The sequence below is a fragment of the Myotis yumanensis genome, unplaced genomic scaffold (genome assembly GCF_028538775.1).
Source record: "Myotis yumanensis isolate MYYU_CA2020_CCGP unplaced genomic scaffold, mMyoYum1.0.hap1 SCAF_20, whole genome shotgun sequence".
Lineage (NCBI taxonomy): Eukaryota > Metazoa > Chordata > Mammalia > Chiroptera > Vespertilionidae > Myotis > Myotis yumanensis.
In genome coordinates, this window is record NW_027223771.1 from 1,186,573 (window position 1) to 1,213,788 (window position 27,216).

The 27,216-nt window shown below is 43.4% G+C and overlaps 1 protein-coding gene across 1 annotated transcript in view; it reads left to right on the forward strand.

Moving 5' to 3' along the window:
* The window catches only part of IQGAP1 (IQ motif containing GTPase activating protein 1), a 101,356-nt gene that overhangs the window by 30,719 nt on the left and 43,421 nt on the right, over window positions 1–27,216 (forward strand). The window contains exons 3-10 of the mRNA XM_070400530.1: window positions 5,460–5,616; window positions 7,188–7,265; window positions 13,006–13,082; window positions 20,829–20,896; window positions 22,073–22,186; window positions 22,969–23,147; window positions 24,518–24,602; window positions 26,947–27,110. Of these exons, the coding sequence (XP_070256631.1) occupies window positions 5,460–5,616; window positions 7,188–7,265; window positions 13,006–13,082; window positions 20,829–20,896; window positions 22,073–22,186; window positions 22,969–23,147; window positions 24,518–24,602; window positions 26,947–27,110 (922 nt within the window). The remainder of the gene's footprint in view (window positions 1–5,459; window positions 5,617–7,187; window positions 7,266–13,005; window positions 13,083–20,828; window positions 20,897–22,072; window positions 22,187–22,968; window positions 23,148–24,517; window positions 24,603–26,946; window positions 27,111–27,216) is intronic.

Sequence of the window (27,216 nt, forward strand, 5' to 3'; positions counted from 1 at the left end):
TTATTTTACTTTTAGGAGCGCACGGTTTCCGTATCGGGAAGATGAGAACAATATCACTACTTCCCTTACGGCTTTTTGCAAGTATCAAGTGAGATAATTCATGCGAAGCATTTAGCTTCCTATCTGCCATGTGGGGTTAGAGGTTGTATTTTTAGTGTTACTTATATTGAAAATGAGCCATTGAGGAGGATAAAATGTTGAAAGTTTCTGTCCTTTGTTTTGAGAGGAAGGACTCAGAACTCTTCCCTCCGTTTTCTTCAACTCTTGTGAGAAATACTGTGAGAAATACGAGGGTTTTGTTGTGGCTGTGGCTGTGGCCGAGCATCCTGATCACAGGTGGGTGTGCTGATGTCATATCACCACTTGGTATGACATTCTCAGAACTTTGCTTGTAAGTGACTTATTATTTATTTATTTTACATATTTTTTATTGACTTCAGAGAGGAAGGGAGAGGGAGAGAGAGACAGAAACATCAATGATGAGAGAGAATCATGGATCGGCTGCCTCCCGCACAGCCCACACTGGGGATGGAGCCCACAACCCAGGCATGTGCCCTTGACCGGAATTGAACCTGGGACCCTTCAGTTCGCAGGTCAACGCTTTATCCACTTGAGCCGAACCGGCTAGGGCATAAGTGACTGATTGGTTAGAACATCTGTACCTGTAGAAACATTTGTACTTGAAGAAAAATGTGAAACTCCCACATTGTGGTCAGAGTGATTTTCTGAAATCCAGACCTGCCCAGGTCTCCCCCCTTTTAAAACCCTGCAGTGTCCCCCATGACTAGGTTGAAAGAAAGGTTTCATAGTCCGACAGACAGGCCTTGCACCATCCAGCCCGGCGACTTCTTCATCTTCGCCCCCCACCCCCAGTGTTCCCCGTGCACTTTACCTCCCAGCAATGGCGTCAAAATGGACTGAGATAGTTTGGGAGCATTGGGGCATTAAAGAGAGAGGGAGTGGGAGGTGAGAGGGGAGTGGAGACTAGATCTTTAATGAGCTTTTCAACCGCGAGATTCTATGAATAGAAGGCAGTGTTAAACATGAAAATTGGTAAAAAGTTGTGTGGCCAATGCTTTTTCTTTTATGCATGGATTATTACTTTTTGTACTTAAATTAAAAAATAACTTGATTCTAGAGAGAGGAAGGGAAAGAGAAACCCCAAGCAGTTGCCCCCTACATGTGCCCTGACTGGGGATTTGAACCTCAACCTAGGTTTGTGCCCTGACTAGGAATCAAACCCACCACCTTAAGTATATTTTTTTATTGATTTAAGAGAGGAAGGGAGAAAGAAAGAGAGATAGAAACATCATTGAGAGAGAATCATTGATTGGCTGCCTCCTGCATGGCCCCTACTAGGGATTGAGCCCACAACCCGGGCATGTGCCCTTGGCCAGAATTGAACCTGGTACCCTTCAGTCCTCAGGAGGATGCTCTATCCACTGAGCCAAACCGGTTAGGGCAATGATTTTATTTTTTATTTCAGCTTAATTGAGGTATAATCAGCATACAAAATTATAAGACATTTTAAATGTACATTGTCGTGACTTGTTATACGTACACATTGTGAAAGGACCATCTAGTTAATTAACATATCCATCACCTCACATATTTATTTATTTTGGTAAAAACATTTATTTATATTCTACTCTCTTAGCAGATTTCACTTATACAGCACAGTGTTCTCAGCTGTACTCATCATGTGTTATGTATTTGAGGTTTGTATTCTTCTACCAACCTCTCCCTATTTCTTTTATTCCTGGAACCACTTTTCTATTATTTCTACGAGATGGTTTTTTTGCGTTGTTTTGTAGATTGCACATAGAAGCTTATTTTACTTAGCATAATGCCCTCAAGTTCCATCCATGTTGTCACAAATGGCAGGATTTTCTTTCTCATATCTGAATATTCGTTTCACACACATGCGCGCACACACACACACACACACACACACCCCACACAACACCTTTATCCATTCATATCTTGATGGACAGTTAGGTTGCTTCCATATCTTGGCTGTTGTGAATAATGCTGCAATGAAGAGGGAGTTCACACCTACCTTTGATCTCCAGATTTCGTTTCACTTCCTTTGACTGTATACCCAGAAGTGGGATGGCCGGGTCCTATGACAGTTCTATTTTTAATTTTTTTGAAGACCCTCCCTCTTGCCTTCCGAGTGGCTGCACCAATTTACAGTCCCACCAATAGTGCATAGCGGTTCTCTTTTCTCCACATCCTCCCCAACACTTGTTACTTCTTGTCTTTCTGGTGATTGCCTGGTTGCCTGCCTCTCCTAGCTCTCTGACTGTCTCTCCCTTTCACCAAATCACAGTTGGCTTCTCTCCCTCTGGCCTGACCCTTGAGTGATGTTCTGCGTCACAGGAAACGTCCTGGTGTAGCTGTTAATCTGGACTGTTTTACAGCAGTCAGACTAGGGAAAGCACAGAGAGGATTGTGGGAGATGTTGCATGGTCCCTGCTTTTACTTGGATATATATTTTTTTAAAAAATATTTTTATTGCCGAAACCGGTTTGGCTCAGTGGATAGAGCGTCGGCCTGCGGACTGAAAGGTCCCAGGTTCGATTCCGGTCAAGGGCATGTACCTGGGTTGCGGGCACATTCCCAGTGGGAGATGTGCAGGAGGCAGCTGGTCGATGTTTCTCTCTCATCGATGTTTCTAACTCTCTATCTCTCTCCCTTCCTCTCTGTAAAAAATCAATAAAATATATTTAAAAAAAATATTTTTATTAATTTCAGAGAGGAAGGGAGAGGGGGAGAGAGAGAAACATCAGTGATGAAAGAGAATTTTTGATCAGCTGCCTCCTGCACCACCCTCACTGGGGACCGAGTCCACAACCCAGGCATGTGCCCTTGACCGGAATCGAACCCAGAACCCTTCCGTTCCCAGGCCAACGCTCTATCCACTGAGCCAAACCGGCTGGGGCTGATATTAATCTAGTAGTAATCCCAGAGAAGAGGAAAGCCCACACAACTTTGGTAACTGGCTCTGATTCAAGGCAAAAACACATACTGTGCTGCTTATTCATCGTCTTCCTTGTGTGTTCACCTTATTTTGAGAAGAAAAGTAATTTTTTCTTCATACTGTTACATGGCAAAGAGCTGCTGCTGGCTCACACTGAGTTGTTCTAGAACAGCGGTTCTCAACTTGTGGGTCGCGACCCCTTTGACGGTCAAACGACCCTTTCACAGGGGTTGCCTAAGACCATCCTGCATATCAGATATTTACATGACGATTCATCACAGTAGCAACATGACAGTTATGAAGTAGCCACGAAAATAATTTTATGGTTGGGGGTCACCACAACATGAGGAACTGTATTTAAAGGGCCAGAAGGTTGAGAACCACTGTTCTAGAATGTCCCTGTCAATGAGATCACAGGGTAGACTGCCCCCGAGGGCTGGGTTGCCAGGAGCTGTTTGCTGTGTCCTTTCAGCAGTGAAATATTGGAGGGATGGTTGTAATAGGTTTGTCCTGAGACTACACCCGTTTTCTGTACCAATAACCTACACTGTTTTCCCCATCGTCCTGTGGTCTTTAGGCTCTTCCTGAAGTAGAGTTTGGATTTTGTAACTGTTACAAATTGCTATCTAATTTAGTGACTCTGGCATCTCTTCTGAAAAACTCATTTGTTTCCTGGTGGGCCTCCACCCCTACCCCTTCTCCCCCTCCTCATCCCTGACATTTAAATTCTACCTGAAAGAAAAGTCAGAAGGGGAAATTTTATTTATTATCATTGAATTGAGAGAATGACCAGAAAATTCTCTCGCCCATTCATATATCCAGGCAGTCTTTATTTAAGAGTCAACTATGGGGCAGACAATATGCTGGCTGCTTTAAAAGTATAACAGATTTGAAAATGAGGTTGAGTGACTATTCGATAGAACTTGAGAAAAACCGGAAATTGTTGCTTTTCCTTATTATTTATTTATTTATTTATTTAATATATTTTATTGATTTTTCAGAGAGAGGAAGGGAGAGGGACAGAGAGCCAGAAACATCAATGAGATAGAGAAACATACATCAGCTGCCTCCTGCACACCCCACAACCAAGGCACGTGCCCCCAACTGGAATCGAACCCGGGACCCCCCAGTCCGCAGGCCGACGCTCCATCCACTGAGCCAAACCGGCTACGGCTTATTATTTTTTAAAAATATTTTTTTATTGATTTCAGAAAGGAAGGGAGACACACAACCCGGGCATGTGCCCTTGACTGGAATCGAACCCAGAACCCTTCAGTCCACAGGCCAACGCTCTATCCACTGAGCCAAACTGTCTAGGGCAGTGGTTGGCAAACTCATTAGTCAACAGAGCCAAATATCAACAGTACAACGATTGAAATTTCTTTTGAGAGCCAAGTTTTTTAAACTTAAACTATATAGGTAGGTACATTGTTATTAACTTAATTAGGGTACTCCTAAGGCTTAGGAAGAGCCACACTCAAGGGGCCAAAGAGCCAGTTTGCCGACCACGGGTCTAGGGTGTCACTGATTTTTGGGAATCATATAGTGTTTCTTAGATGTTCAGAGGGTTCTGTGACTCAAAAAAATGGTTTAAAATCGTTGCTCTAAATGATTTTTAGTTACATACCTTTCGTTTGTAGAAAACATATGCAATTAAACTCTGATTTGTTGTATCTTGGGCTTCCCTGAAATCTTGCGAGAAGTGTTCAAGGGACAAAATACAATTTTCCTTCCGTCTTTACAACCTCTTCTCCTTCTGAAAAGCACTGAAGAATTCATTTTTATTGCTTTCATGAGAGGTACCTTCAGTGTTTTAGCCAAGATAACTGACTATTTTGGCAACCCCCAAACAACCATAAAACCTTGAGCCTAGAAATTCACTGTGGGTTCTGAATGCTAAAACCAGAGGAGAACTTCGGCAATAAAACAGTTGAGATGGTGGCTTCGGTTACAAATGGTTTTCCGTAGGAGTCCTTAAGGAGTAACCTAAGGACTGAGGGAACGGATCCGAGGTGCATGGGACAGTCAGGACCTGGGAGCCAGCTGGCTCTGGGGCGGCAGAGAGGAAAGTAGGGTAGAGAAGAAGGTGGCATTCATGCTCCAGAAGTTTTCCAAGTTCCCTGCCTCAGATCTGACTGGGTCAGGACAAGGCGTGTGAAATTGGATCTTTTATAAAAAAAAATATTTTTTTTATTGTTTTCAGATAGTCAGGGAGAGGGAGAGAGAGAGAGAGAAACATCAATGATGAGAGAGAATCATGGATCGGCTGCCTCTTGCACGCCCCTCCACTGGGGATCAAGCCCACAACCCAGGCATGTGCCCTGACCGGGAATCGAACCCTGACCTCCTGGTTGACGCTGAACTTGGATCATAAAGGAGTGTTGCTTATCCGAGGAGAATGGAAATTAAACTTGATCCTCTGAGGAATGCTCAGTCCTCCCTGCCTTGTCTCAAGTCCTCCCTCCCTTTTGTGCAGGTGGATGGAAGCATGCCTTGGGGAAGACCTGCCGCCCACCACGGAGCTGGAGGAGGGCCTTCGGAACGGGGTCTACCTCGCCAAACTCGGGAACTTCTTCTCTCCCAAAGTGGTGTCCCTGAAGAAAATCTACGACCGGGAGCAGACCAGATACAAGGTGAGTCCTCCCGGCGTGGCGCCAGCACGGCCGTGAACGTGAGAGAGGTTAGCATACTTTCTCCTGTGTACGAGTTTAAGGGTGTTTGTTCCAACAAAAGTGGAGAAAATAGTGCAAAGTCAAGATACAGTACTAGAAGAACTTCAGCTGTTTGTATTTCTGATACATTTCTTGCGATGGTGGGTCCGTCTCATCATGGTCCTTGTGAAAATTTTTTTTTTAATCCTCATCTGAGGATATTTTTCCATTGATTTTTTACAGGGAGTGGAAGAGAGAGGGAAAGGCAGCGAGAAATATCGATGTGAGAGAAACACATTGATTGGTGGCTCCTGCACGCACCCCAACCAAGGCCCCGGGCAGGGGAGGAGCCCGCAACCAAGGAACATGCCCTTGACCGGAATTGAACCCGGGACCCTTCGGTCCACAGGCCGACGCTCTATCCACTGAGCCAAACTGGCTAGGGCCTTGATGAATTTTTTATTTCTTAGAAGGTAGCGGAAGTAACATGGGGAACTACTTTGACTTTAACCAAGTCCTGAGATTTGTTAGCAAATTAAAAGCATTAGCAACTTTAGGGAAAAAAGATCGACCTGTGATATTAGAGTGCAAGGCAAAGTGGGAAGGTGATCCAGTTTCAGAAAATGGAGATAAGTGAAAGGGTTTGATTCCTGTGGCCCACGGCCCTGAGAAAGAAGGCTGCTTAGTTCAGTTGACAAGGACCAAAATTAGTCGTCTAAGAGCTTCTGTGGGGAGCCTTCCTCAGAGCTCTTATTTGAAATAAGGATGCATATAAAATAGTGGAAGATGGCAAAACCAACAGCGAATGTAAGAGCAGTTGACTGTAATAATGAGCTAAGGATGAAGATGCAATCAAAAGAGATTTTTATGTTCAAATTTAAAGGGAAACAAGGAAGGTATAGACCCTAAGCCAAAGCCAAATTAAGATCTCAGATAGAAACCTATCTTTTCTTTTTTTTTTTAAAAAAAAAATATTTTTATTGATTTTAGAGACGAAGGGAGAGGGAGAGAGAGATAGAAACATCAATGATGAGAGTGAATCATTGATCAGCTGCCTCCTACACACCCCACACTGGGGATTGAGCCTGCAACCCGGGCATGTGCCCTGACCTGAAATCGAACTGTGACCTCCTGGTTCATAGGTCAACACTCAACCCCTGAGCCATGCCGGCTGGGTCTCTCCGGATAGTTTTTAAATGAGAGGAGCGGAGATGTGGATTGGGCTTTTTGGGATTGGAATGTGAACATAATGCTATAGACTGACCTTGAATTTAAGGGGACCTTATAAAGTTTGTCTAGGAAACTTGCAAGAGAATTTTTATTTAGTATTGTGTCACTTTTGGCAACGTGTCTATTTTTTAAATTAAAAAAAAATTATTTATTAAATTGATTGGGTGACACTGGTCAGCATGAACATATAGGTTTCAGGTGTGGGTTTCTATGTTACCGGATCTGTATATGGCACCGTGTGCCCACCACCCAAAGTCCGATCTTCTGTCACCTTATATTAGGACCCCCTTCGCCCCCGCCTAATGGTCTTTTATTTGTTCTAGGCGACTGGCCTCCACTTCCGACACACGGATAATGTGATTCAGTGGTTGAATGCCATGGACGAGATTGGCTTGCCTAAGGTAATTCACGTGATAGTCATAGTTCTGGCTCAGCTCTGTCTTGGCATAAGGACTCTCACTCTACTTATGAAAGTATTCTTTATTTTCAATGGAATCTGTGGTGATTTTTTAAAAAAGTACTTAAGATCTCTTTCTTCTGTTTCTTTTAGAAAATAGTTTTGTTCTTTTTGTTTTATATTCCTCATCCCTGCTTCACCCCACCTTAGAGAAATTCCTTGTGATATCATTTACTTTGACTATATCAAATTGTCGACTTACAAAATTCACATACCATGATATTCTGCCAGACACCACATGAATTTTAAAGTATATAATTCAGTGGGTTTTTAAAAATTATTATTATTAACAATGTTGTTTCATTAAAATTTGACTTTAGGAAATATTTTAGAAATGTTATCTTCCAGCTTCTGAATAACCAAATTTAGGGTGTTTGAAGGGTCATTTAAAAAAAAATATTTTATTGATTTCAGAGAGGAAGGAAGAGGAAGAGAGAGATTGAAACATCAATGATGAGAGAATCATTGATTGGCTGCCTCCTGCATGAACCCCACTGGGGATTGAGTGGGAAACCCTGGCATGTGCCCTGACCGGGAATCGAACTGGGAACTCCTGGTTCATCAACCACTGAGCCATGCTGGCCGGGCCATCCTTGACTGTTTTGCTCAGGAGTCTGTTTAGTGCTGCTCTTAGTGAAATTGCCATCTCTAGCTACCCAGTCCCACTGGAACTCGTAAAGGCTTTGCTATATTATCATTCTTGCAGGCATGGCATCTTTCTCTACTACCCCACCCAATTCTTTGACCTAAGAATTCTTTTAGGAAGTTATCCCTCCACCATGATCAGACAAGCATAAAAAGATGTATATGTAAGGATTTTTCAGCCTTGCTTATGGTAGAAAAAATTGATAGCAAGCCACATGTCCCTTCACTAGGGAATTAATTGTGATGCAGACAGAGACCAGTGCAGCCATAAAAAAGGATGACGTTACTCTGTATTGACAAAGGAAGTTGTCTGGGATGTGCTAAGTGGAAAAATAACATAATAGGCTAAGGTTATAAGAGTTTATGTTCTGGCTAAGATGAGATCACTATTTTTGTGTAAAAATAAAGTGAATGTTCTTGGGGAAAAATCTGTTAGGAAATACAGCTTTCATTTTTGTGTGATGGGATTAGGGGTTGGTTTTTTAAAAAATATACATATATTTTTTATTGATGATAGAGAAACATTGATTGGCTGCCTCCTGCATGTCCCCTATTGGGGATGGAGCCTGCAACCCAGGCATATACTGAATCCTGATTCCCTGGTTCATAGTTCGATGCTCAACCACTGAGCCACACCGGCTGGGCTGTGTTTTTCTTTTTCTTTATACTGTTCTATAGGCTAAAATTTTGTAAACAACAACAAAAAGTGAAGGGGGAAAAGGGAGATGTGGAGTATTAGGAAGTGCCTACAGCCAATTGTAAATGGGTAGCACAGTGCTGAGCTCACTGTTGCATGTCTGTCTGTTGAACTGAGTTAAATCCAGACCTGAGTCTTCGCAGAAGGCAAGTTTTTGTCCTCTTTTCTTCAGAGCAGAGTGCTGAAGCTGTCTTCCGTGCACTGGTGTGTTTGAGAATTAGGCCCCACAATGTCAGGAAATGCAGTACGTCAAATTTTGACAGCTACTTGGCCTTTCTGTGCACCTGTAACTTCCTGTTCCTGTTTTTTGTGTGGTGTGCCTATTGGGCAAGATGACTTAACCTCTTTTGAATGGTACTCAGAGCCTTGTTAATATTTGCTGTTGCTAGGAGTAGTAGTCTTTTTAAAAAATATATATATTTTATTGATTTTTTACAGAGAGGAAGGGAGAGAGATAGAGAGTTAGAAACATCGATGAGAGAGAAACATCGATCAGCTGCCTCCTGCACACCCCACACTGGGTCCTAGTGGGGATGTGTCTGCAACCCAGGTACATGCCCTTGACCGGAATCGAACCTGGGACCTTTCAGTCCTCAGGCCGACGCTCTATCCACTGAGCCAAACCGGTTCCGGCAGGAGTAGTATTCTTATTATAAAATGCTTTTTTGTTGTATTTTTTTGGGGGGAAGGTTAATCCTCTCTCGAGGATATTCCTTCATTGATTTTTAGGGAGAGTGGAAGAGAGAGGGAAAGACAGAGAGAAACACCGATGTGAGAGAAACACATCGATTGGTTGCCTCCTGCACGAGCCCTGACCAGGGCCCAGGCCTGGAGGAGCCTGCAAACTAGGTATGTGCCCTTGACCGGAATCGAACCCGGGACCCTTCGGTCGGCAGGCTGATGCTCTACCCACTGAGCCATGCTGGCCGGGCTAAAATGCTTTTTTAATGATTGGCTTTTATTATCTTTTTTGTTTACTAACAATAGTGTGTTGTCCTGGACCACAATGACAACAAACATGGAAACTCAAGGGCTTTCCGGGACAGCAGGGCTTTCCGGGCTGTCAGGTTTGAAATGTTCACCCCTAATGATTTAGGTCCAGAAGACTTCTGAGTAATGTAAACAGAAGACACTCAGCCTGAACATGTATTGTTGGCCGTGGTATAACATATGATATATGATCAGCAGTACATGTTCAGTATTTATTGGGATGTCTTTCCTGATCTCTTTATATGGTACAACAGGTTAATTATAGAAACTTGCTGTGATCAATTTTTGGTTCTTATCCTTCTTGACTGTTTATTATGGTTGGTACTATTGGCCACCTCCTCCATGAAATACTTTTGTTATTTTGAGTTTGATTTTTTTTTTAATTGTTTTTAATCTGCCCAACTAGTCCTCTGTTTTCTTCAACTATTCTATCTTCCATATCCTACTAGTGGGCATTCCTTACCGTGCAGTCCTTATTTTAGTTACTTTCTCTCATTTTCATGGTTCAGTTATTTTTATTATTATTATTGTTAAAATATTTTTTTATTGATTTCAGAGAAGGGAGAGGGAGAGAGAGGAGATAGAAACATCAATGGTGAGAGATAATCATTGATCGGCTGCCTCCTGCATGCCCCATGCTGGTGATCGAGCCCGCAACCCTGGCAGGTGTCCTGACCAGGAATCGAACTGTGACCTTCTGGTTGATAGGTCGACGCTCAACCACTGAGCCACACCGGCCAGGCGGTTTCAGTTATTTTGAAGACTCTTTGCTGTAAGATAGACACGGTATCTTCAAGTGGACATTTCTCCTCGGATAGCTTTCTAGCACCTAAGACTTCTCACGTCTGAAACTAAACCTCCCTTTTCCGGCACGTGGACATCCCCTCCTCTGTAATGAATGGGACCTTGTTATCATTTTCCCAGTTACCCGGGCTCCAAACCTTGGCCTCCCCTTGGCCTCCTACATGCAGTGATTCCCCCAGCCTCCCTCCTTTAGTGGAAGCGCCTCTTTGATCTGCTGACACAGCCTGCCAGCGGCCTCCTGAGCTTCCATCTCCCCGCCATTCGCTGCATCCTGTGTCTTGTCTCCAGTCAGATCTTCCCGGGGCTCTGAGGCTCTGTTTTCACTCTTTGGCTCCAAAGTGAGGACTTCTCTGTGGCCTGCGTATCAGGTTCAGACTTGCCTGACTCTCCAGGGCCTCACAATCTGATTCCGTCCTACCTACCCAACCTTACTTTCCTGTTTCTGAACTGTATTCTCTGCTGTTTTCGGGGAGGTTGGCTCCTGGCGACTGGGATTTTCACCTTTCAGGGGAGATCATCCCAATATTGGGAAGTGATCACGTGGAGCTGGAAAAATTATCAAAAAGGATGATTCTGATACATCCCATTTCTCAGGGGTGTGGGAGGGGGGCAGTTCTTTCCAGTGGAGAGGCAGGATGATTATGGGACGAGCATCAAAACAAAGAATTGGCCCTGGCCGGTGTTGCTCAGTGGTTAGAGCATTGACCTGCAGACTGGAGGGTCCCGGGTTCGATTCTGGTCAAGGGCACATGCCTGGGTTGCGGGCTCCATCCCCAGTGGGGAACATGCAGGAGGCAGCTGATCAATGGTTCTCTCTCATCATTGATGTTTCTGTCTCTCTCTCCCTCTTCCTTCCTCTCTGAAATCAACAAAAATGTATTTAAAAACAACAACAAAATGAAGTATTGAACACAATGTATTAAGTGCTGTAATAGATACCTAGTGCTGTAGCATCTCCCACTGCCTTGTCAGAATTCTTCTAATCACCTTATAATTCAGCCTTTCACTTCTCCAATCCTTCCCCCCCTAAATCACAGGTTGAGTCGTGTGTGTGTGTGTGTGTGTGTGTGTGTGTGTGTGTGTGTGTTTTGCCTCATTACCATGAGAATAGGTTTTGAACTTCAAGGCCATTCACACTCTAAAGCTACTCTGTTCCTATTCCACCTCATTCACAAATGCGTCAAGTACAGCGCTCCTTCCATGAACTTGGCGCTGGGCTTGGCATCGAAGATACAGCAGTGAGCAGCCCGGAGCGGGTCCCTGCCTTCATGTGGCTTATGGGCTGGTGGAGGAGTCAAGCAGATGATAGCACAAGTGATTGATTGATATTGCTAAGTGCTGCCAAGGAAAACGACCCATCACCCACAGTCCCATACGTGTACACCCTCTATTCTGGCTCCTTCATCTCAGTGTCTACCCAACTTCCCCCAAGCAGTACGATATAGTGTAATGTTTGATAGTTTTTTCAGTGTCTAAATGTAGTGGTTTGCACAGACGATAAGCACTTAGTAAATGTTCTGTGGGATTCCTACCCAGTCTAGGCATGGCAGATAGTAACCAGGAAGATTACAGTCCTTCAAAGCCAGTGTTTTATTTATTTTTTTAAAATAATTCTTTTTTTTTTTTTAAATATTTTAATAATTTTTATTTCTTAAAGTATTACAAAGAGTATTACATATGTCTCCTTTTTTCCCCCCCTTGACATTCCTCCGGCCCGTACCCCCCGCCCCCCCCCGCCCCGTGTCTTGTATCCATTGGTTAATCTTATATGCATGCATATAAGTCCTTCAGTTGGTCTCTTAATCCCCCCCCAACCCTCCCCAGGCTTCCCACTGTAGTTTAACATTCTGTTCAATGTTGCTCTGCTTCTGTATCTACCCCTGTAAAATAATTCTTTATTGTTGAAAGTATTACATATGCCACCTTCCCCCCCGCTCCCCCATCGGCCCCCTATCCCAGGCCCTTACCTCCCCATTGCCTGTGGCCATGGGCCATGCATGTATGCATACAAGGTCTTTGGTTGATTACCGCCCAGCCACCCCCCCTCCCCTACCTGCACTCTGTTCCTTGCTTCCATGTCTCTGGATCCACTCCGTTCATCAGTTTATTTTACTTCGATTCCACATATGAGTGAGATCATGTGATACTTGTCTTTCTCCACCTGACTTATCTCACTTAGCGTGATACTCTCCAAGGTCCCTCTATGCTGTCTCAAAGCAAAGCCCGTGTTGTAAACTGGACTAGAACTTGGGATTGATTTGCCCATGACTGAGTCTGGAGTGCATAAGTCACTTTCACATACCCAGGGACATTCAATGGGTTGACCAAATAAGGTTTTTTCAAATAGTGTTTTTCATTCCGTATTGTAGCATTTTATTCCTTGCACTGCTTAGAGTTAAATGTCTCTTCACCCTAATGAAGTGATTTGCTGGATGCCAGCAATGTTTGCTAACTGTCTGACGTTTTATTTGTGTTATTGATGATTGGTGAGTGATCAAAAGAAACCCAGTGGATGGATACTTACTCTACTGCTTTTATTTCTCCTCAGATTTTTTACCCAGAAACTACAGATATCTATGACCGAAAGAACATGCCGCGATGTATCTATTGTATCCATGCACTCAGGTAATCAGATTTTCTTGGTAAAATAAGCAGTGCATAGAGAACAGATTAGTGGTTGCCAGAGGTGGGGGTTGAAGGATGGGTGAAGGTGGTCAAAAGGTACAAACTTCCAGTTATAGAATAATTGAGGCCCGCCGATGTAATGTGCAGTGTAGTAGCTATCCTATATAATAAAACGCTAATAAGCAAATTGACCGAAGGGCAGAACGACCGATTGGTATGATGCACACTGACCACCAGGGGGCAGACGCTCAATGCAGGGGCTGCCTCCTGGTGGTCAGTGCACTCCCACAGGGGGAGCGCTGCTCAGCCAGAAGCCGGGTTCACGGCTGCTGAGCGCAGCTGCGGTGGTGGGACCCTCTCCCACCTCCATGGCAACGCTAAGGATGTCCGACTGACGGCTTAGGCCCACAGGTAGCAGGCCTAAGCCGTCAGTTGGACATCCCCTGAGGGCTCCCGGACTGTGAGAGGGTACAGGCCGGGCTGAGGGACACCCCTCCACCCTGAGTGCATGAATTTCATGCACCAGGCCTCTAGTAGTTAATAATATCGTGTTGTATATTTGAAAGTTGCTAAGAAAGTAGATCTTAAAAGTTCTCATCACAAGGAAAAAAATTTATAACTATTTTTGGTGACAGATGTTAATTATCATTTCAATATTATATCTATGAAATCATTATGTTGTACACCTGAAACTAATAATGTTGTATGTCAGTGATATCTCAATTTTAAAAAGCAGTTTAGGAATAACATCTGAATCGACTATGTAGTTTTTTGTCTATGAGAAAGGGATAATGAAAAAGGTTGTGCATTAGCTTCAGAATTTTTAAGTAGAATAGGATACTATTATTCTAACAAAATGGTGAGAAACAGCTGTGTTTTTCTAGGAGGCAGGGAGAAAGGATTATTTATTTCCATAAAAGAAGATAATTCTGGTGTGAAAACATAGTATAATCTTCCATTACTGATCTGGGGTTTCTGTGAACTATGCATTTCCTCCTGGATGCAGTCCCTTTTTAATTAAAATTTCTCAAAAATTACAAAAAATATATACATTTGAAACTTTTATTGTTTATCACTTTGTTTCAAGCTGCTAAGCTGAATTACAAAATAAACTATGTCTTGATGCTCTTTAGTAGTACAATCAAATTTTGTCAACATCTTCAAATAATACCAGGAAATATCAAATGGTTGATTTATAATTTATTTAGTTATTTAGGTCCTCACCAGGCCATTTGTTCATTAAATAAATTTTATGCCAAAGAAATAAATAGGAAATTAAACAAAGAAAATTTTTTTTCACCATTTAATAGTAAACTAGAAGCTCAGTGCACGAAATTCATGCATAGGTAGCGTCCCTAGGCCTGGCTGGTGATCAGGGCTGATCGGGGGCCTTCTGGCTGCCGGCCAGGGCCTTCCTTCATTCTGTGCTGCCTCCTGGTAGTTAGCACATGTCATAGCAAGCGATCGAACACCTGGTCGAACTCCCGAGGGGACAATTTTCGAATTAAGTTTTTATATATATATATAGATTTGGAAGATGACTTAGAATCAACAAAGTACAAAATTGGAAGAAAGAGACAATGTATATGGAGGCGGGTTTAGGATGGGATGGGAGTAGGTGCTTATAATAGTATTTCAGAGTGGTCCCCATTTACACGGTGGCTGTGGGACTAAAGGAGAAGGTGATGGGACATGCATGTGAGAGTTCTTGCTCGGGCTGCTCGTTTTATGTAGCATGCTGTATGCGTGCTTCATGTTACTTATATTTACATGATTGTATGTATAATATTGACATTGTATAATAAGTAGCCTGCTGCCTTCATTGAGATCAAACATGTGCCAGATGTTGATTATCACCAGGACCCACAAAAGTGTGAAACCCACAAAAGAAAGACTATCCCTCAGGACTAGGGAATCTCTTCTGTGGACCAAGGCATTAACCTCCTTTCTAGAAGGTTCCCTCTGTAGCCTCTTTCTTCCTGGTCCATCTGCCACCAGAGCTATCTTTCCAGAACAGCCCTGCCTATATCAGACCCTCCATAAAATGTTGGATGGCTCCGTTCCAGGCTCACCCGCACCCATTCCCTCCTCTGCAGCTGTGCGCTTGTCTTCCTACCCCTGTGCCATGCTGTGCCTTTGCCAGACTGCCCTTCTCCCCCTAACACCTCAGATACATTTTTTGATACATTTTTTTAAAACTTGTTATCTTTCAGGCAGAATTAGCTACTTCCCTGCTTTGTGCTCCTCTAGCATTACTTTGTAGAAACCTCTTCCTTCAAGTCTAGCGCTTGTTACATTGTACGCTGGTTATTTGTTCTTATATGTCACTTGTTTTTTGTGGATTCCTTGGGGGCAAGAACTGTTTCCTTTATTCTTTCCTTATCTTTGTGTCTGTAGCACTTAGATGCCTCGCGTATATAGTCGGTAAACAATAAATTCATCCCAATCATACATTATAGCAAGTTCTCCTGCCCCTCCTCCGGCTCAAGGGGAGACTCTGCCCTATAAATAAATGTACAAGGGAAGCGGTACTTGCCCTTTATCAGATGACTTCATGTTTGTCTTGGCTGAGCCGGTCAAGCCTTCGCTCCATTCCCACTGTCTGTGAAATTTTATGATTTCTCCAGCTCATGCCTTCGTCTAAACTCCTGTAGTTTGTTTCTTGGTTTCATTAGTTTTGTGGTTTTTGCTTGTTTGTTTGTTTGTTTTAGTTATATGTTATTTCCTCCATAATTTTAATCTTTTCTCTCGGTTACATTATCAGCATCTTAGGGACAGAGGTCATGCCTTGCATTCTGCCCTCCAGGGCACACAGCATAATGTTGAACAAACAATGGTAACCTGAGAATTCTTTAAAATGTTTAGGAATGGGTGATATCGAGGGGAATTTTCACAGTGTAGGAGTTTGAAATGTGTGAGTCTGAGACAGAACCAGATGCATTCTTCGGATTAAATTCGTGTTACGCGAGGTCTGTCCGTCGATAACCTTGAGAAGGCTGTGCCTCCGAAGGGGACCTGAACTTGGCAGGCACAGAGGCCCAGCTGGCGAATTCCTCTCTGCCAGCTCTTCGCCACTCGTCCCTGCAGTGTGACCTGGGTCCCAGGCCCTCAGATTCTCCGAAATGGAGATGAAGAGTTAACTGTGACGGAGTCCGGAGTCCGAAGAGAAAGGGAGGAAGTCTGCTATTGTTCGCCATTTCTCTTCAGTGTGCAGTCCGTGCTTAGAAAGTATAAACAGAGCAGTGTGTTCTGCTTGGCGGCTTCTGGTTTCTTTCCTCCCTTAATAGTGATTTTCCCGGAGGGTGGCGTTGGCAACACTTGATAATATGTAGGAAGCGTGTGTACCTGCCTGGAGCCTCTTTCCCATAAAACACAGCCTCGTTCAAGGCAGGCTCCTCTCTTCACTCCACTGGGCGAGGCACCGCTCCCTTCTGGGTCAACAGTAACAGAAGCATCATGTCCCTGTGTTCCTCTCCCTTTCTCCCCCTGCCTTTCAGTCTTGACTGGCATTATTCCAGCGATAGTCACTGTATTTAGTCACCTGAAAAAATTACTCTTGTAGATTACATTCTACTCTCAGATAAGACCGCCAGTCTCCATTATTCCAAATACATTTCTATATGTTATCTTTCTAAGAACTGAGTTTGGGATCATATCCAGTGGTTCTCAACCTTCCTAATGCCGCGACCCTTGAATACAGTTCCTCATGTTGTGGTGACCCCCAACCATAAAATTATTTTCATTGCTACTTCATAATTGTAATTTTGCTACTGTTATGAATCGTCATGTAAATATCTGACATGCAGGATGTATTTTCAGGGGTCGCGACCCACAGGTTGAGAACCGCTGATAGACCCACAGATCTTTATCTTAAATTAAAAAGAAAAAGCCCCCAAAAGCCCTGAGAACTAAGTTTAACTTTGGTTCAACCTCATTTGTTGGCAAAATCTGATCAGAATTCATTGAGGTTATTTAGAATTCATGTACTTGGTATGATTATATGGATGTTTCTCTGCAGAAAAGTAATGTATTTGTTTAGCGGGGGCTGCCTCAAAGTTTGCTGGGGTTGTTTTATAATCCTGTGTCCACTGTAAGCCTTTCTGCTATCTGAGAAGTCCTAAATCCATATCTGGCCCAAAGATTTTAGATATGGGATCGTGGGCCTGTACTAAGTTCTGCTTCCTAATCAGCTGCTGTGTTTGAGTTTCAGAGCCTTTATTAATCGTCTTTTAAAAAACACATATATTTTATTAATTTTAGAGAGAAAGGGAGAGAGAGATAGAAACATCAATGATGAGAGAGAATCATTGATTGGCTGCTTCTGGCTCGCTCCTTACGGGGGATCGAGTCTGCAATCCAGGCATGTGCCCTTGACTGGAATTGAACCTTCTCATTTATTGATGCTCTATCTACTGAGTCAAACCAGCTAGGGCTAGTAATCATCTTTGAGATTAGCATAGTGACTTCAGAGTTACTCTGCTGTCGGCAAAGATAACTGGAATCCGGACAGGCTAGCACAGCTTCTTTCTCCCCGTTGCCGTAACGTACCGCTTAAATAGGAAAAGAGGAAAGGAAAGGAGATCTGAGCTCCGTTATAGGCTGATGGGCAGGGGCACCTAACAGCTTATTTGTAAGAGTGGGCGCGGGAGAGCGGGAACAAAGCCTGGGAAGGGGGCGGACCGGTAGCATTTGTGAAGCTCCAGCTTTGAGGTTTAGTACTTTCGATTTGGGGCAAGAAGAACTAGGTGGCCATGACGATTGCACCCATAGCTTCAGCATCTCCTTAAATATTCCTAGTACTCAAAACGAGGTCACGGAAAGATGGTGCCGGGGCTTCCCTTCTCTACTTGCACACGCTGGTGATGTTGTTGTAACACCTTTAATTTACTGCTGAGGACATTGAAAGCTAACACAGCCTTCTTAAGGTGACATTCACTTTCCTGTTTTAAAGTAGGAATAAGAGGAAGAAATTCCTGGAGAAAAATAACTCAGACTTTAGGTAGAACATATTATGTGGGTAAAATATAGAAAGGAACATTTTATACACTGAGTGGCCAGATTATTATGACCACCCCAGCAGTACAATGAAGTGAATTAGTTATGCAAATAATAATAATAATAAAACCTTGAGAGTATTTGCTTAGGAAGTTTTCAATATTCAGTATTTTTGGACGTGTCAATGAAGTACTAGATGGGGTGGTCTTATTATTATTATTATTTGCATAACTAATTCACTTCATTGTACTGGTGGGGTGGTCATAATAATCTGGCCACTCAGTGTATGTACAGGAAGTTAGAAACTTTTCTGGTTTGGAAAATTTATTTAATAGATTCAAAATCTTCTGAGAGAGGAACTTTATATAGTTCCATCTTGAGCATTGTACTCTGAAGAAAAGCACTTAATAATAATATGATTTATACTTGTACTTACCTGAGAAGATTATTAGCTACTGTGGATGCATAAATTGGAATGTGTGTTCAGAACATTTGTGGGGGTTTTTTTTGTTGTTTTTTTTGTAGATTATACATTTTTTTATACAATATAAGTTCTGATCAGTTCTGTGAATGTAATATGCATTATACATATTTCTGTTTAGATAATGCTGAGGTTTATAGATTATTTGCAAACCATTTTACTGAGTTTCTGTGGTTTGTTTCTTAGATACTTTTTAAAAAGTATATATTCTTATTGATTTCAGAGAGGAAGGTAGAGGGAGAGAGAGATATAGAAACATCAATAATGAAAGAGAATCATTGATCAGCTGCCTCTTGCACACCCCGTGCTGGGCATTGAGCCCACAACTCGGCGTGTGACCTCCTGATTCATAGGTCTACGCTCAACCACTGGGCCCCTCCAGCTGGGCTCTTAGATACTTCCTGTATCCTCCCTTATTGCTGGACTGTCAATGTCTTGTTCATGTCCATCCCTATAAACTGTCCTTCTCATGTCTTCTCATTTATTGATTCTGATGTGCTGGGGCCTTACAGTCCAGTTAACTTAAACTCGGGCTTATTGGCATTTATTTATTTATTTATTCATCCAGCCCCTCTGAGATACTGATTGATATTTATTAATATACTAGAGACCCAGTGCACAGATTTGTGCACCGGTGGGGTCCCTCGGCCTGGCCTGTGCCCTCTCACAATCTGGGACCCCTCGGGGGATGTCGGACTGCCGGTTTCGGCCTGATCCCCGCAGGCCAGGCTGAGGGACCCCACCACCGGTGCACAAATACGTGCACCTGGCCTCTAGTATGCATGCATATAAGATCTTTGGTTAATCTCTTCCCGCCCTCCCTCCTTCCCCCTTCCCTCTGAGATTCATCAGTCTGTTCCATGCTTCCATGCCTGTGTGTTGAACGTCTGCCCCCTGGTGGTCAGCGTGTGTCATAGCTACCGGTCAAGCAGTCAGCCAGTTGCTTAGGCTTTCTATATATATAGATACAAGGCTCTGAGTAGACATTGGTGAACAAGGCTTTTATTTATTATCCCTGCCTTCATGAAGCTGAGAGTCTAGTAGATTTTAATTTAAGAGGAAAGTATATATATGTACTCTATTTAAAACTCTTAACCGTTTGAGTCCCAAGCAGCGCAATTGCGCTGCTGAGATTTTATGTCGAGAAAACATACGATTCGTTTGAGTCCCAGGGGGTATTGAAAAAACACTGTCGAAGAATCCCAAACAGCGCAACCGCGCTTTCTCTAAATGAGTACGAAAAGACCCAGACAGCGTGATAGCGCTTGTTTTATTTTATGTCGAGAAAATAAATTTTATTTTATGTGGGACTCAAACGGTTAAATTACCTGATACTTTTTCATTGGTAATAAGAATTCAGTTTAAGCCGAAACCGGTTTGGCCCAGTGGATGGAGCGTCGGCCTGCGGACTGAAGGGTCCCGGGTTCGGTTCCGGTCAAGGGCATGTACGTTGGTTGCGGGCACACCCCCAGTGGGAGATGTGCAGGAGGCGGCTGGTCGATGTTTCTCTCTCATCGATGTTTCTGGCTCTCTGTCCCTCTCCCTTCCTCTCTGTAAAAAATCAATAAAATATATTTAAAAAAAAAAAAAAAAGAATTCAGTTTAAATGTTTTTTTAATCTGAATCGTTTTCATGAGACTTTTCTAAAATATCTTGTTACTTCAAACATTGATCACAGGAAGGTAACCCAAAGTGAAGATTCTTCACTTACATTAATTATATTAACATTTATATTAACATTTAATTACATACTAGATTCCTACTGGAACTTGGATTTGAACTTGTGTCTACTGATTCCCAGCCCAGTGTCCTTTGTATTACATTATGTGACTTTTTAGGACAATGTTATTATGTAAAACTAAAAAAAGACTCTGAGGTAAAGTATGGTAACTGCAATGGGGAATATTGTGGTGTCCTGGGATTCTCTGATCAGAATGTTTCTGTTCTATATATATATATATATATATAATTATTGATTTCAGAGAGGAAGGGAAAGAGGGGGAGAGAGAGAGAAATATCAATGATGAGAGAGAATCATTGATCGGCTGCCTCCTGCACGCCCCGCACTGGGGACGGAACCCGCAACCCAGGCATGTGCTCTTGACTGGAATCGAACCTGGAACCCTTTAGGCCGCAGGCCAATGCTCTATCCATTGAGCCACACTGGCTAGGGCTGAATGTTTCCGTTTTTTATGCTGATTTCCCCCTTTAGGAACAGCAGGGGCAGGTATGGCTGGAGGCCTAACTCTTTGCATATTTGTGTTTTCTAGTTTGTACCTGTTCAAACTAGGCCTGGCTCCTCAGATTCAGGACCTGTATGGAAAGGTTGACTTCACGGGTAAGGAGTTGCAAACCCAGCAGGAAATACTCAATTTATGTGGAAATAGCCTGGAGAGTCAACAAAACCAATCTTCATGACACGGGGCTTTAAAAATAATCTGGCAGCAGAGATGAAAGCAGTATAAACAGCGTTCCCCTCTGAGTGGAGGAAAGAACACTAAAATTGGGATTTCAGGCTTTTTCCTCTCAGTTATGACCTGGGTATGATTTGTGAGTCTTGGTTTTCTTATATCTAAGTTGGGGATAATATTAGCGCATATATATATAGCATATATATATATCCATATATATACATACATATATATATATATATATATATATATATATATATATATATTATTAACACGTAAATTTAAGTGCTTCTGTGCTGTGAAAAAGCCACTCCTCCAACCCTTTCCTTCCAACAGGCATCTCCTGGGGGGCAGAGCTAGGGTGGGGGAGTGAGAGGCGGCAAGGATGACACTTTTGTAATTTTTACGTATTTGGGTAATTTTAGTTTATTTACCTTACTCTGAGTATCTGCTATAGTCAGATGCTTGAAGAGATGGGGGCTCGGGGAGAAAAAGATCAGAGGTGATACTGGTTAGGGGTAGGACAGATTCAAAGCTTTCAAACTGGGGATTCTCTCATAGGCCTGGGAATATAAAAAAAACGGCAACAAAACTTCTATCTGTGCTGGTTTTCCTCCCAGGGAAGTCGTTCACCAGACCTGGGGCAAGGGCCTGACCTTCCATGTTGTTTTCTTATCACTGGGCTTCCTGCCGTCGAAACGAAATTGTTTAATAGCCACTAGTGGTTTTGATTGTAAAAATGGAGATGCCGACCGGCTCGGAACTAATTCACTTCTAGTGGCGCTTCCTTTGATGCCGATCTACTCATAGGTTCATCGTGGGAAATGCCATAAGTAGCCGTTTGGAAAAGCACTTTTCAGCAGGGCCATTCTCATGCTGTAGTTAATTTTGATGCCCTTGATAATAGTAATAATAGCTTACTCCTTCTGAGCGCATGCTATGTACCGGGGACTGTGTTAAATGCTGTCCCATTAATCCTTTTAACAGCCCTCAGGGGTAGAGTCCATCTCATCCAGTTTTTGTAGTTGAAGGATCTGTTTCCTTCTCTTGAGTTTTGGAAAGGCGCTTACCTCGTCTGCCTGGGTCTCACTTCTCTCCTGCAGAAGAAGAAATCAACAACATGAAGATCGAGCTGGAGAAGTACGGGATCCAGATGCCTGCCTTCAGCAAGATCGGGGGCATCCTGGCCAACGAGCTCTCCGTGGACGAAGCTGCACGTAAGAGAGAAATGGGGTTCAGATGGGATTGTTGCCCCCTCTTTCAGTGATGGATACTTTAATGATGGTCTTGGACATTAGGAGTTTTGCTAGCAGGCTTAGGTCAGTAGATCTAGGTGTTGTTTTGTTGTTTGTTTTTTGTTTTTAAATATATTTTTATTGATTTCAGAGAGGGAGAGATAGAAACATTAATGATGAGAGAGAACCATTGATTGACTGCCTCCTGCATGTCCCATGCTGGGGGTCGAGTCCACAACCTGGGCACGTGCCCTTGACTAGTATCAAACCTGGGACCCTTCAGTCCGCAGGCCAACGCTCTGTCCACTGAGCCAAACCGGCTAGGGCGAGTAGATCTAGTTTTAAACACCGCTATAGTCTTTTATGCTATTGTTTGGAAATAAGTGATTGATTGTGATTATAATACAAACAGTGAGGTCTACATTTTTCAGTGCCTCTTTGAGGTGCTTGTTTTTTATGGTGTTTACATGATGATGAAGGGTGAGCATTTCCCTAACACATGCTCCTGGCAAGGCTCTCTTGTGGATCTTTCCCTGTGAGTTTCCAAATTCAGCGTCCCAAATGTGGCTCAGAACGTTGGCTTTGTGCATCCTAAGGAAGGGACCGGGCTTACAGGACTCAGGGGGCCACTCCTCCAACCCCAGGTGTTATTTCTCTATGAAAGCAAGCCCCCTCTGTAATATGCTGCAGGGTGGTTGTGTGTGTGTAACGTATATCCTATACTCTGTATCACTCGGTGTTCTGTATTTTTAATCTATTTGTAGTACATGCTGCCGTTATCGCTATTAACGAAGCTGTGGACCGTAGAATTCCCGCTGACACATTTGCGGCTTTGAAAAACCCCAACGCCATGCTTGTCAATCTTGAAGAGTCCTTGGCTTCCACCTACCAGGACGTCCTCTACCAGGCCAAGCACGACAAAACGACAAATGCCAGAAACAGGGTAAAAGTGGAATATCTCTTCTTTCTAATTGATGTTCTTTTCTCGTTTGATTTTAAAAATCCATTTTATTGAGGTATAACGTACAGGATAGTGAAATTCACTCCTTTTAAGCGTATGGTTTGACGAGTGTTGACAAATACATGTGGTTATGGAACCATCACCCAAAACTTCCCAGGCCCCCAGGGTAAAAGTCTGTCCCCCATGCCTCACCCCTGGCCCCAGTCAACTACCAATCTGTTTTTATCACTGTAGTTTTTCCCTGGGAAATCCATATAAATGAAATGGATTTACACAGGATGTAGTCTTTTGGCCTTAGATTCCACTTTGATTTATACTTTCTTCTTGAATTTTGTGCAAACCAATGAGAGGGTCTGAGAGCTGGTGCCTGGATGGGCCCGTTCTGCGCAGTCTGAGGCAGGGCTGTGTGCTCACGACTGGGCAGGACAGGTTCGCCGGAGCTTCCTTCTCTCGCCTGCCCGGCGCTGAGAGAACCCAGGGCTTGTCCTTAAGGGGACCTGCTTCTTATGCTTTAGTTATAGTCCTGTAGCAATCCACTTTGTTCTCTACTACTGAATTAATTCTATTTTTTTTTTAAATCCTCACCCAGGGGTATTTTTTCCATTGATTTTTATTTATTTACTAGAGGCCCAATGCATGAAATTCGTGCAAGGGGCTCAGCCCTCGCAGCCGCAGCGGCTTGCTTAGGCCCTTGCAGCCTCGGCTTCATCTAGAAGGTCATCTGGAAGGATGTCCGGAAGGTCGTTCGGCTGTATGGTCTAATTAGCATATTACCCTTTTATTATTATAGACTTATTTATTTATTTATTTTTTAAAATATATTTTTATTGATTTCAGAGAGGAAGTGAGAGGGAAAGAGAAAGAAATATCAGTGATGAGAAAGAATCATTGATTGGGGGATCGAGCCCACAATCCGGGCATATGCTCTTGACCAGAAATTGAGCCTGGGACCTTTCAGTCCACAGGCTGATGCTCTGTCCACCGAGCCAAACCAACTAGGATTCCATTGATTTTTAGAGAGAGTGGAAGAGAGAGGGAAAGACAGAGTAAAACATCAATGTGAGAGAAACACATTGATTGGTTGCCTTCTTTATGCGCCCCAACCAGGGCCTTGGCCGGGGAGGAGCCTACAACTGAAGTACGTGTCCTTGGCCAGATTCGAACCCAGGACCCTTCAGTTTGCAGGCTGACGCTCTATCCACTGAGCCAAACCGGCTAGGGCTTTACTACGGATTTAAGGCACCTCCTTTCCTTGCTCTTGGTTCTGTTACAGTGGGGGAGGAGTTCAGTGTCTTGCTGTGGCCTCCTTAGAGAGCTGAGCTAATCTAATCACACTTTTAACTCGTTTTCAGACAGAAAACTCTGAGAGGGAGAGGGACGTTTATGAGGAGCTGCTCACTCAAGCGGAAATTCAAGGCAACGTAAACAAAGTCAACAGTAAGTGTGACCCTGAGCCGGGCACCTGAGGGGATAGCAGTACTGCGAGTGCTGATCTGTTCTGGTCGGATGACTTCGTTTATTTCTTGTAGGCGATAGTGGGCTTGTTTAGGAACTGCTGCTTGTGAGTGTGTTTTGTATTCGTGTCTTCTGTTCGCTGCCGCTGTCTTCAGGCGGGTCCTCACCCCACCCGCTCTCATCGCTGTAGCTTCGAGACCAGTGGTTCCCAGCGTGGGGCACACGCCCAACAGGGGGCAATTTGAGAATGAGTTATTAACAGTGAATTTTTGGCATTTCTATGGTTTTAGGGGCCTCCTAGAGAGTCTATAAATATATATTGTGACAGTTATGCATTTCAGTTCTCTGTTATATGTTTTGGAACTTTATTTGCTATTTTTTCATATCACTTCCTATTATTATTTTCTTAACAATTTCTTAGTGATTTCTTCCTCAGTCCTTCCACTGTCCTTTCGTTCTTTTATCTTTCTCTTTTATGGATGCCATGTTCTTTGGAAACTTGTGTAGACCAAGTTCATGGCCTTTGAGGCTTCCTCCACGTGAATAGTTCACTTTTTGAATAGTTAGAATTATATGCCATGGGAGGTGGCAGGGGTGGGATTCAGGATGTTAGAGATGCTTAGGTGGGGCGTGGGCAAAAAGGGGGGAACCACTGGTCTAGACTGATCATTTTGGCTTGTTTCATTCTTCCACCCTGTGTTATACATGTAAAAAACCCTGAAGAGCAATTTTATTCTTTTTATTTTTAAAGTAATGCACAGTGATAGCTTTGTTTTTCTTTTAGAGACTAGTACAAGTTATCTAGAGGTAAACAATAAACAAAAAACCAGACCCCTGTCACCTAGAAATAACCACTATTGATTTTGTATGCACATCCCTTTCAAAACACATATTTAAACACAAATGAGATTGTACTATTCATATTGATATTTGCATATGTGTTGCACACTTTTGAGAAATTTAATTTCTTTTTGGAGAAAATTAATTTCTTGAAAGTGTTATTTTCATGTTGTCTCTCTTCCAAGAGCCTGCATTGATTCCTTATGACTTGCCAGACCAGTGTAGAGCCCTAGCATACAACTCCATGGAGACCCATCTACCCAGTCGTCTCCTGTGTTTATTCTGTTCATTTCATGGCTCATTAAGAGTCGGGCTCTTGAGTTGGACAGACCTGGGGTTTGGTCTCTTGTCCTCCTCAGCAGCGGTGTGACAACGGGCACCCGGAGCATAGAATCATGCAGATGATGAGATATTGTATGTAAACTGCCTGGTACTTAGTAAGTACCCAATAAATATTAGTATTATTAATGCTTTTTCAAAAAAAAAATCATGTGATCTCCCTACTTAAGGCCTTCATATCTTATCTCTTTTCTAATCTGAATTGTACCCGGCATTCAAGATCCAGTTTAATTCTGACCATAGTACCTATTCCAACTCATAATATACATGCCTTTCAAATTTCCCATAGCACAGATAGACTAAACCACACAATTTTTTTTAAAATATTTTTTTTATTGATTTCAGAGAGGAAGGAAGAGGGAGAGAGAGAGATAGAAACTTCAATGATGAGAATCATTGATTGGCTGCCTCCTGCACGCCCCCTACTAGGGATCTTGCCTGCCACCTGGGCATGTGCCCTGAACAGGAATCTAACCGTGACTTCCTGGTTCATAGGTCGACACTCAACCACTGAGCCACTCAGGCCGGGCCAGTTCTCAAATTTCATAATTAAATATTTTGGGTAACAATTGGTTAATAACGTTTTATAAGTTTCAGGTGTACAACTTGATCATAGGGCATCTGCATACTCCATTGTGTGCTCGCTACCCGAAGTCTGATCTTCTGGCACCATGTCCTTGACCCTCTGCCCTCTTCGTTCTCCCTAACAATACTTTTGGAACAAAATTGTCCAAACATGTGGTCCTTTTCTGTGGGAGACCGTCTCCTGTTTAGTAGTTTGCTCCAACAACCACTTGGCGTTTCAGAGGGAACTTAGGCCTGTACTCGTGTCGATGGGTGCCTCTGACTTTGCCCCCACAGTGGTGCCAGGCTGTCTGCATCTGGAAGCTTTTAATAGGCCCGGGGCCTGCGTGCTCCAGGAATCTGTTACCTCTGATGAGCAGCCTGGCAGGAGCCCCTGGGAACTCGATGGCTTCAAGGTTCTTTCCAGTCCCCAGATCTTAGGCGGCTGTGACGGCCCAGAACAAAGGGGCCTGATTCTGCTCCCTAATCTGAGCGGAGAGGTTGGTTTGGGGGAAGGAAAGCTGTCCTGGGCTATTAATGTGAACATAGTGTTTTCTCAAGCGCTTGCCTTCCCCCTCTGCAGCGTTTTCTGCGTTAGCAAACGTGAACCTGGCTTTGGATCAGGGAAGCGCCCTGGCCCTGTTCCGGATTCTGCAGTCCCCAGCGCTGGGCCTCCGGGGGCTGCAGCAGCAGAACAGCGACTGGTACCTGAAGCAGCTCCTGAGCGACAGGCAGCAGAAGAGACAGGTGAGCAGGCCCGGGTGTAACCTGCAGGGTGGGTGCACCTCCGCCTGAACCCGTGCTGTCGTGTTAAAGACACTTTGGGGCCATCTTTTTCTAGTGTAACTTTTTC